The sequence below is a fragment of the Ursus maritimus genome, unplaced genomic scaffold (genome assembly GCF_017311325.1).
Source record: "Ursus maritimus isolate PB19 unplaced genomic scaffold, ASM1731132v1 scaffold_5, whole genome shotgun sequence".
NCBI classification, from domain to species: domain Eukaryota; kingdom Metazoa; phylum Chordata; class Mammalia; order Carnivora; family Ursidae; genus Ursus; species Ursus maritimus.
Genome location: NW_024426663.1, coordinates 48,594,837 through 48,605,480, shown reverse-complemented (window position 1 = coordinate 48,605,480; position 10,644 = coordinate 48,594,837). Strand labels below are relative to the sequence as shown.

The 10,644-nt window shown below is 38.9% G+C and overlaps 1 protein-coding gene across 3 annotated transcripts in view; it reads left to right on the top strand.

The window, feature by feature from the left end:
* Positions 1 to 1,193: 1,193 nt before the first annotated feature.
* RBM27 (RNA binding motif protein 27) overlaps positions 1,194 to 10,644 on the top strand; it is a 76,201-nt gene continuing 66,750 nt past the window's right edge. For all 3 annotated transcript variants that reach the window (XM_040622270.1, XM_040622271.1, XM_040622269.1), the window contains exon 1: positions 1,194 to 1,454. In XM_040622270.1, coding sequence (XP_040478204.1) covers positions 1,396 to 1,454 — 59 coding nt within the window. In that variant the 5' untranslated portion in view covers positions 1,194 to 1,395. The remainder of the gene's footprint in view (positions 1,455 to 10,644) is intronic.

Sequence of the window (10,644 nt, the reverse complement as noted above, 5' to 3'; positions counted from 1 at the left end):
TATTACCTATGGCCAGTTTCATGCCAAGAGGGCAGAGTTGGGTGGGTGCCAGAGAACTCCCGGCCCACAAAACTGAAGATATTTACTCTTTAGCCCGTTTTTTAAAAAGTTTGCTTTTTCCTTTTGTATGTATAGATAGCATACCTGCTTATTTTAGGCTGACCCATCTCTTTTATAGGAGAGGTGTGCTCATTAGGTATTTTTCAAAATGTTATTATTGTAATGCATAATCCCATAAACTGTCCAACTTTCTAAGAGGAGAGAATGTTTTGCTCACCTTTGGAATCCAAGTGCTAGTGCCTTACATAGTACTGGCATATAGCAGGTGCTCAGTATTTGTTGTTGAATAAGCGTTGTAAGACCAGTGCCAAAAGCTAGTAATTTCAAAACTTCAGAAGGAATTTCTCATTCAGTACAAACTGAGTAGCCTATTTTGTTAATTTTGATTGAAAATAATTATTTTTAAAAACTTTTTTGCTTACCAAAATTCTCCCTGGGGAAAAAAAAAACCCTACTGAATTTTAGATATCTAGTGAAAAGAGAATTTTAAAAAATATTAGAATCGTTCTTCTTCCTAAATAAAGCATATGTTAAAAATACTGGTAAAATTGAAATGGCCTCAGCCTTTTACAACTGTGCGCCACGTTTTAAAAATGACGATTATTGGAGTCCAGGGCATGGTTGTCAGAAACATTCTACGTAACTTGAGCATAGCGACGAGAAATACAAGCATGTGTGCTGAGCAAAATGATTGTGTAAGAAAAAAAGTAAAATTTTGCGTTCTGTGCAATGTGTCGAACGTGAACGTATTGCACGTTGTGTTGCAGATTTACTACAGCTGAGTCATTTCGGGACACAAGTGTGTTTCCAGGAAAAAACGAGAGGAAGGAACCAGGCTGAGGGGCTCGCCGGGTTCCCCCAGGCACTCCCAGTAGCAGACACCGGTATTCCGCGGCGGGCGGCGGCGTGGTCAAAAAAGGTGCCGCGGCCCCTTTAAGAGGCACAGCACCTTCTCCAAGATACCATCTTGCACCAGGAGTTCACGTAAGCTCTCCACCTACCTTGCTATATCCCTCCTCCTTAACTGGGTACGGCCGGCCGGCGGGGCGAGCGAGCCTTTTCATTGGCTTTGCGCGCACGGCCCTCTTACTTCTATTGGTTCTTGAGCCCGCCATTCGGCGCTATCTCCCGCCCTCCTGAGCCGTCGAGCTAGGTTGAGTGAGGGCTCTTGGGTTAGTTCCTGTTAGGCCCCGGCCGGGGGAGTAGGTTGAAGTCTCCTAAGATGCCCGGTGGGCTGGGGCACCGGGAGCTGTGAAGAGGGCGTGAGGAGGCGGCGAGGGGAGACCCGCGGCAGGCCTGAACAAGAGCGGCGGCCGAGCCCGCCTTCCCTGCACCATGCTCATAGAGGATGTGGATGCCCTCAAGTCCTGGCTGGCCAAGTTACTGGAGCCGATGTGAGTGAGCCAGGCTGGGCCAGGGCCGGCGAACGTGGGCGTTGGGGGCCCGCGGGGGCGTGGGGGGAGGGGAGGCGGCGTGGGGGAGGGCGGAGCGGAGGGGCCGCGGTCGGGAGGTCCCGGCGACGTCTTCTCTGTAGTACTATCACCATTGTGGGGGGGGCGGTGGCGGGGGGAGCGAGAGCCAGGGGCGTAGAGGCGGTGTGGTTGTGGGACCGGGCGGGGGGGGGGGCGGCAAGGACAGCGAGGGCTTTTTAAATATAAATATTGGGGTGCTGGAAGGGTTAGCAGGATAGTGAGGGAATTTAAAATTTTGCTATTTGAGAAATGCGAGAGATCCCAAGGCTATCGAGGGATTTTTAAATGTGGATATTGGGATCTCGAAGGGTGTAGCAGGATGTCGAGGGCTTTATTAAACAATATTAGTGCGGGACTAAAAGATCCAGAAGCGGAGTATCGAGGGCCTTTTAAAAACATGAGGGCAGAAAGGAATAGTAGGGACATTGAGGGCTTTATAGCGATTATTGATGAGCCCTAAGGGTTCAAGAATTTTGAAGGATTTGAGAAACATGGGGTAGTTGAAAGGGATATGTGGGCATTGAAGTGTTTTGGGGAATTACTGGAAAGCTGTTAAATATGATAACAAGGATATGAAGGGATTTAAAAATATTACCCAGGAGTTGTTAGTGCTAGGAGGACTAATAACTTCTAAATACCATCAAGGGTTGGAAAAAATAGGGGTTTTAAATTTTAAGGGTTGAAAGGACTACCCTGGTATTTAGTAGTATTGGAGGAGTATTTGAAAGGGGTATACCTGAAGCATGTAAGCATTTTAGTTACAGCTATTGGAGGAATAAAAGGGGTAGCAGAAGGAGTAAGGATTTTGTAAATACTGTTGAAGGATTGTGAGGGCAACCGAGGATATTGAGGTGTAGGATTTTTGTTGAGCTAAAAAGAATGAGAAGGGATCGTTTTTAAAAAATATTTTGGGTAGTATTAGTTGTAGAAATACTGGGATGGTTCAAAGGGACAGCAGAGGTACCAGCTTTTTTTTGGTTTGTTTTATAACCATTGTAAGAGGGTAGGATTGTGGTGTGTTTATTTGGGATAGTGGAATATAGCTAGTTTCTGAGACATCCCATACAGGGAAGAGAGGGAATGCTGAAAGGAGGATTGGAGAGATGATATCTAACTCTCCTGGGAAAGAAGGCATGGAAAGGGAAGGGAAGGGATCATTTCCTGCCCTCTCCTCATTTCTACTGCTTAGTTATTCTCTTAGAGGTAAGGACTTACTGGCTGAAGGAAAAAGGGTAGAAGAGGAAGAGATGGGCAGGCTATGGTTCATTAGATTAGATCGTTTTAGTGGGGGAAAAAAAGTTTTTCAGAGGTGGAAATAAGGGATAGTTTGGGAGGCATGGAGGTGTGGTAAGGTTGGGGCTCTTGGGAGGCAGCTACTTCCCTGATTATCTATTTCCTGCTCCCCCTGAGAAATCTTGTTAACTAACTTTGTTTGTTGTTGTTTTGCTACTTTTATTTCTTGGATGTTAACACCTAGGAAGAGAGTCACCTGTAGTCCGATGTGTCAGCCTTGTGAAGGTAGGATGGTTAAAGGAGACAGCATTAGGGGAGATTTGATGTCTGCAGTGCTATTTACATTCTGAGGATGAGTATGTGAGTGGAATACAGGTATGAGTGAAAGTACACTAGGGCTTTTGGGTTTTATATTAGTGATAGTCTACTTGAAAGTTTTGTAGAAGAATATGGGCCTCTTGAATGTGCATCATACTTTTTCTACAGTATAGTTTTGGAACGCAGCAATGGAGATGGATTATGACAAAGGTGGGAAATAAAGGAAATAGATTTAGTGAAATTGACCATATACAGAACAGGCTAAAGAAAAAAAGAAAAAGGTCTGTGTTTAAAAAATTCTTTACATTCATGTTATTTAACATAAACTCTTGTGTGTGTGTGTGTGTGTGTGTGACAATTTTGCATATAGGCTCTGAGTTTGTTGGTAGAGATCCTTCTAAAAAAGTTAGATGTGTGTGTCTTTGATAAAAGGTGACGAGTTTTAACGTTATAGTTAATTGCCCTTCTTTTATAAACTCCCTAAAATGATTTATTCTGGGTAGTGGTTTTGGTTTTTTTCTTTTTTTAAGATTTCATTTATTTATTTTACGGGGCGCCTGGGTAGCGCAGTCGTTAAGCGTCTGCCTTCGGCGGCGTTCGGAGATCGAGGCCCACATCGGGCTCCTCCGCTGGGAGCCTGCTTCTTCCTCTTCCACTCCCCTGCTGTGTTCCCTCTCTCGCTGGCTGTCTCTCTGTCACATAAATAAATAAAATCTTTAAAAAAAAAATTAAAAAAAAATATTTCATTTATTTATTTGAGAGAGAAAGCACCAGTGAGGTGAGGGGCAGAGGGAGAGGGAGAAGCAGACTCCCTGCTGAACGGGGAGTCTGATGAGGGGCTCCATCCCACAGGGCCTTGGGATCATGATCTGAGTGGAAGGCATACACTAACCGACTGAGCCACCCAGGCACCCGTTTTTTTCCTTAGTGTGAAAATTTAGTTTGGGTAGGAACTTATTAAACCTCTCAATAGTGTTTTCCTTGGCTTTTTTTTTTGGCCATTTGATAAGCTTATAGATATTCTGTAATTTTCATGGGTAAAAAGTATCTTTAAAGTGATTATTTGAGGGGCGCCTGGATGGCTCAGTCGTTAAGCTCAGGGCATGATCCCGGCGTTCTGGGATCAAGCCCCATGCCAGGCTCCTCTGCTGGAAGCCTGCTTCTTCCTCTCCCACTCCCCCGCTTGTGTTCCCTCTCTCATTGGCTGTCTCTCTCTCTGTCAAATAAATAAATAAAATCTTTTAAAAAATTTAAAAAAATAAAGTTATTATTTGAGTTTGGTTTTCCCATTTGTTTTGAGTTACATGCAACTGAAAGCACACATCATTTTCTTTAAAAAAAAAATTTGTTACTTTTTTTGGGTTAAAAAGAGCTAAAAGTCACTGTTTAGACTTTAATAATATAGGTGGCTTTCCTAGAAGTACAAAATAAAGGTACTAATTTTTAACTCATGTAAGTAATGGTTTTGGATGGAAGTGGTAATAAGTAGCAAATGCAAAAAAATGGAAAGAAATAGCAAATGCCGATATCATACATATTTTCATTCTTAGTATGTTGTCATGGGAGATTATTTTTTGTTTGTTTAGACACCCTAAAATGTAATACATGATATGCTAAAATGGGTTGTATTTGTAAATTTACTGTTTGCATATTCCAGATTGAAGAAAATTTTCATGGCAGATTGGCATGTTGTTACAACATAGCATTTCAGAGCAGTTGTTAGGTTTTCAGATAATGGAGTTGCAGTGGGTATGTTGGATTCATTCGATCCTTGCGCATGATCCACTGTTGTGTTTTTTATTTAGCTTAATTTACAGTTAACTAAATTTATAAAAGATTCTTAAGCATGTTGCGTCTTGTCACTGGTGAAACGAAGGCACACAATGGGGTATTTCTGAACCAAGCCAGTTTACGTGTAATTATTCCCTATAGACAAATTAGAAATATCATATGCTGGTAGAGCCTATCTGTTGCTTTCCACTCCTTTTGTAGATGTGGGACTTGCCTATAACTTTTACTAGAGGAAAGACAGAAGGAGGGTACCTGGAAGAAATGACTCCTTTAACTGGTTGGGAAAAACCTAGTACCATTTTTGTTGGCACTGCAGTTAAGGGAGAGAAACCATCTTAGTCAAGAACTTTATATCTCTTTTCCTACTGCTACATGAACAGACTGAACTCACAAGTCTTGTTTGATGTCTTTATCTTCCTTCACTTCCAAAATATCCTAGATATCTTAGTCATAGAGACTATGTAGGGATTATGTGCAATTGGGAGATGTCATGGTTTCTATCAGAAATAACTTCTCATTTTCAGTACATGAGCCCTTTAAGAGTAAAGTTTAAGTAAATCTAGGGGATATATTAATCACTGAAGAAATGAAAAGTTTAGAAGAAGTTCAGGCAAGCATTTTTCAGGAAAAAAACATGCATTTCTACCCAAAAATGTTGTCTTTAATGGGAAATGTTTTAAGTTATTTATACTAGATATATTAAATATATATAAACACATATAATTCAAGACTTCTCATTTGGCTTATTATAAAAAAATTGTCTTGGTGTATTTTTTTTTTTAAAGATTTTATTTATTTATTTATTTATTTGACAGAGATAGAGACAGCCAGCGAGAGAGGGAACACAAGCAGGGGGAGTGGGAGAGGAAGCAGGCTCATAGCAGAGGAGCCTGATGTGGGGCTCGATCCCATAACGCCGGGATCACGCCCTGAGCCGAAGGCAGACGCTTAACCACTGTGGCACCCAGGCGCCCCCTTGGTGTATGTTTTAAAAAGTAATAGAGTTTGTAATACTTTTTGGACACTTGCATCTTCCTATTGTAGTAAAACATCATTATGTGAATCAGGGCATTTAGTTTCTAGTTTTGTCCCTATGTCTGATTTACTGTGTGACTTCGGAAAAATTCTCTAAATTTTCTCTGAACAGTTAATCATATGAGCCTTCTACCTACCTCACAGATACGATATGAATATTAATGTGCAGACTATAAAAAGGGCCTGTGTACGTTAGAATCATTAAATATAAATGAAATTTTGTAGTTTTTGAAATATGAAAATATTTTAAACTCTTTTTTCAAAAATATTTTACTTATTAATGTTAAGCTTTACTGTCATTTACAAAATAATAGTCTAATGCATCCCAGAGCTAGAATCTCACTGCGGTCCCTATAGGTATGACTGGGAATTGCTAAGGAAAGCCATCGCTATTATGTGCTGTTACTGTGAATTCAGTCCATATTATGGTCTTTTTAAGTACACTAGGAGATTGAATATGTTGTCGTCTCTGAGTATGATGGATAAGGCAGCAATAAGCTTCACAGACTGAGATCATTTTATTGGTTCAGTGGTCGTGGAGGGGTTATACTTGGGTTGAACTCTTAGAGTTTACTTGCTGCCATAGATTTGCAATCTTTATTACATTAAATCCTGATTAGTAATGTCTGGGGCTGCTCAAATGGGAGAAAAATTGTCACCTAGCAGCAATGAGACCTGACTTCTCAGATAAATAGACTACAAAGGTGAAATGAGTATTTTGGAGGTATTTTCTTAAGGCTGAGAAATTCTGATAATGTGATTAGCAGCTTCAAAGAATTAGTATGCCTTTAAAGTGCTGGTGGGACTTGTTTAAGGAGACTGTTAACTATTTCACAGAAAAGGACTTATTTTGACCAGAGGACTTCTTGGCAAGTTTTAGTATTCTAAGTTAAGGACAAATTTGTTCTTATGTCCTTTGGTCTGCCTCCTAAATATGTCTGACTTCATTCTTCCTGGCCCAACTGCTATAGGCTAGAAGCCAGAAGTTGCTTTTATAGCTCTGTGTTTCCTATCACTGCTTTGTCTCATCCTCTCACAGGGTTATTACTTACTTTGTTGTTAATTTTTTTTTAACCATTTGTTATTTTTACTGTAATTATCTGTTTTCATTTTCATTTCTTGGCCACTAGACTTCAGGGCAAGGTCTGTCTTGCTCAGAGTAATTCCATTACCAAGCAAGATGCTTGGCATTTAGTGAACAGTCAGTAAATGTTTAAATGAATCATGTATATATAGGTTGGTTGACAATTTAAAACACAATATTTTTTAAAAAGATTTTATTTATTTATTTGACAGAGGGTGTGCACATGTGCACAAGCAGGGGAAGCAGCAGGCAGAGGGAAAGGGAGAAGCAGGCTCCCCGTGAGGAGGGAGCCCTTCATGGGGCTCCATCCCAGGACTCTGGGGTCATGACTTGAGCCGAAGGCAGACGCTTAACCGACTGAGCCACCCAGGCACCCCTAGATTTTTCTTTTTTAATAGTCTGATTTTCAGGGTATCCTTAGGTGGTGACTACTGCTCTATGAGCCATAGTCCACATATCAAAATGGTGTTTGCAACTGACAGATGTGTGTATATATATTTTTTTTACCCAAAATAAATATACGGGTATTTTCTTCTGTTCATGAAAGCCTCTAATTAATTAAGGGGAAGACGAGAGCTTTTATTTGAAAAGAAGTAGAAGTGCCATTATTTCTCTCTCTTTAATATCTGTTAACAGGTTCTTAGAACTTAATAGGTACTCAAATAACAATTCGAAAATGTTAAATCAGATATTACTTTTTTTTTTTTTAAGATTTTGTTTTTAAGTAATGCCAACACCCAGCATGGGGCTTGAACTTAAAACCCTGAGATCAAGAGTTGCTTGCTTTACCAACTGAGCCAGCTGGCGCCCCCCCCACCCCGCCTTTACTTGATTTTCCAGTATTGTTTTATCGAAGGAATAATCTGAATACAGATCTCAGAGGCAGACTTTTTGGTTTTTTATTTACTTTTTTTCTTATAAAGTAAAAATAAAAGTACTATTACAGAAAATGCAGAAAGAAAAAATAATAAAATTACTTACGTGTATTTATTTCTAGTTTCTCTTGTGTATATGAACTTCCATGTAGCTGTAATCAGAATCAAATCTAAAATTTTTTATCTGTATTTCTCCATTTGACCTTACCTCAGAAACATTTTTCATATTTGTGTATTGTTTTTGTAACCATCGCTTTGGATGCCTACTATTTCATAAATATTTAACGATGAGAATGGTTATGTTGACTTTACTTTTTCTGTTAAAAATAATGTTGTTTTCAGGGGTGCCTGTGTGGCTAGTCGGTTAAGTGTCTGCCTTAAAGATCCAGCCCTACCTGGCTCCTTGCTCAGCAGGGAAGTCTGCTTCTCCCTCTGCCCCTCCCCCAAGTCATGCGCACAAGCACCCTCTCTCACTTTCTCTCTCTCTCTAATGAATCTTTAAAAAAAATAAATTTGTTTTTATACCACACATATATATATTTAGTGTTAATTAAATACCAGTGTTTTCTATATTTGGCTTTATTTCCTGAGGTTAATTTCCCTGAGGCCAACTACAGCTACTGGTCAGAGAATATGAACTTTTTTAAAAAAAAGATTTATTTATTTATTGTAGAGAGAGAGAGGGAGCGCGTGCAATCGCGGGCACCCGCCTGTGGAGAGGGAGAGAGAAACTCAAGCAGACTCCCCACTGAGTGTGGAACTGTACTTGGGGCTCGATTTCAGGACCCTAAGATCACTACCTGGCTGAAACCAAAAGTCAGATGCTTAACCGACTGAGCCATCCAGGCACCCCGAGAATATGAACATTTTTAATGGCTGTTGATACACATTAAGAGATCGGGTTTTTGTTTTTTTTTTCACTGTGGCTCAGAGAATTCATTAATTCTCTCTCTTCTGAAACAAATATTACACCAAGGTAGAACTTAAAATTGAGCCCGTTTTCAGAAACATGTAGATTTTTCTGAAATTGGAAAAGGTTTAAGTAGTGTTGGTTTTTTCCTAAAACAAATAGACTTTGATAATTTTTAAGTAGTGTTTCTTGGCTTGGGAACTAAGGTAAGGAAAAACCTTTACTCTCTGGTCTTGGGATTGGGTATATGTCTGAAATCTGCAAAGCTGATGTGCTGGCATAGCAGGTGTGTCATATACCTGCAGTGGAGATTTCATTAAGGAGGAAAAGACAAGTTTGAGGTTTTATGGGTAAGACATTTTTAAGGCAATATTTCTATTAACTTTCCCTGATGAAAATTCATTCTAGTTGATTTTTATTTTTTAAATAAAAGATAGATAATTGAAAGATGTTCTTAGAAAATTATTATGCAAGACGTGAATTTTAAGGAGTCCTCATATTTCTAATTTCCATTAAACTTACGGAAATTTCTTTTGTTCTTTATTTTAATTGGAAGGTAACAGGATTTACAGTAGGAAAGTGTATGTGGTATAAAATAGATTTTACTCTGTGGAACTGTAGCTGAGTTTTAGTTCCACAGGTGTGCATTCTTCCTGATCTTGAGTGGATCACTTAATTTGTCTTTACATATTTACAAATTTAGGTATCTATAAAATGAATAATAACTTACTGATTGTGCTGTTAAGGCCTTTTAAAGACAATACTTGAATAGTAATTTTAGATGGGTATTATGTTTTCTAATCTCTTTGTTATAATAGAAGTCCCTTTCTGTCTGTAAGTGTGTGTATTTAACATAGCCGTGGATCCAGAAATCTTAAATCTTTTTCATTCCCAAGTATTCTTGTCCCCACAGTTATGCAAAATGAATTTTCCATAAGCTTTGGTTACAAATAAATAGCTGAAGGATTTTACTCTGGGATAAGAGAAGTAAGAAGTGATCCTGCATTTGTCTTGTAAATTATCAAGGATCTTAGTCATGTTCAAATTTTTGTGACACACTTCTTGGAAGTTTGGTTGGGCTACTGTTAGCATTGGTACCATAGCTACTGCAGTATTTTAATTGTCAGTTGTTAAGGATTATATGGTAGGGGGGTGATGAAAGAATAAATAAGAACAATCATAAAGGTACAGAAAATTACAGCATGAAACTCCCTAGTGTATTTAAGTTTCACCATTCAACTGGTGTGACTTATTATTTCACACCAGCAATTTTCTTCATAGTGCATTTTATGGATATATATTAGGAGCTGTTAAATTTAAATGGTCCCATTCCTTTGGCTGTAAACATGCTTTTTGTATTTGGTACAGAATTCTAACTATCAGTTATTAATCAGTTGTTCACTCATACTGCACAAATATTTAAAATCTGTGATCACTCTCTTGGTGTCTAGTTTTTGTTTTTTGTTTTTTTTTGTGTGTTTTTTTTTTGCTCTTTTACCTTCTTGTAACTATTCATCTTGAGGCTTAGCACATCACATCAAAATGTATTTCATCAGGAGCAACCTTACTTTGCATTTGTTTTTTAGAGTCTGAATACTAAATACATGTATAAGATATCTGGGTTTGTTTAACTCCCCTCATTTATGCAATAATCTGATGTTGTACCTGCTTCTCACTAGAAACCTCGTATTATGCAGTTTTCTACTTGTTGGGTCATGAGACTTCTTAAAGGTTCTCCTAACAGCAGAAAAAATGATATTGCCTCTTTCTACCTTTTTAATTTTTTTTTTTTAATTTTTAAAGATGTAATTCATTTACTGGAAAGAGCATGAGAGAGAGTGAGCGAGCACAAGTGAGGGGGAAGGG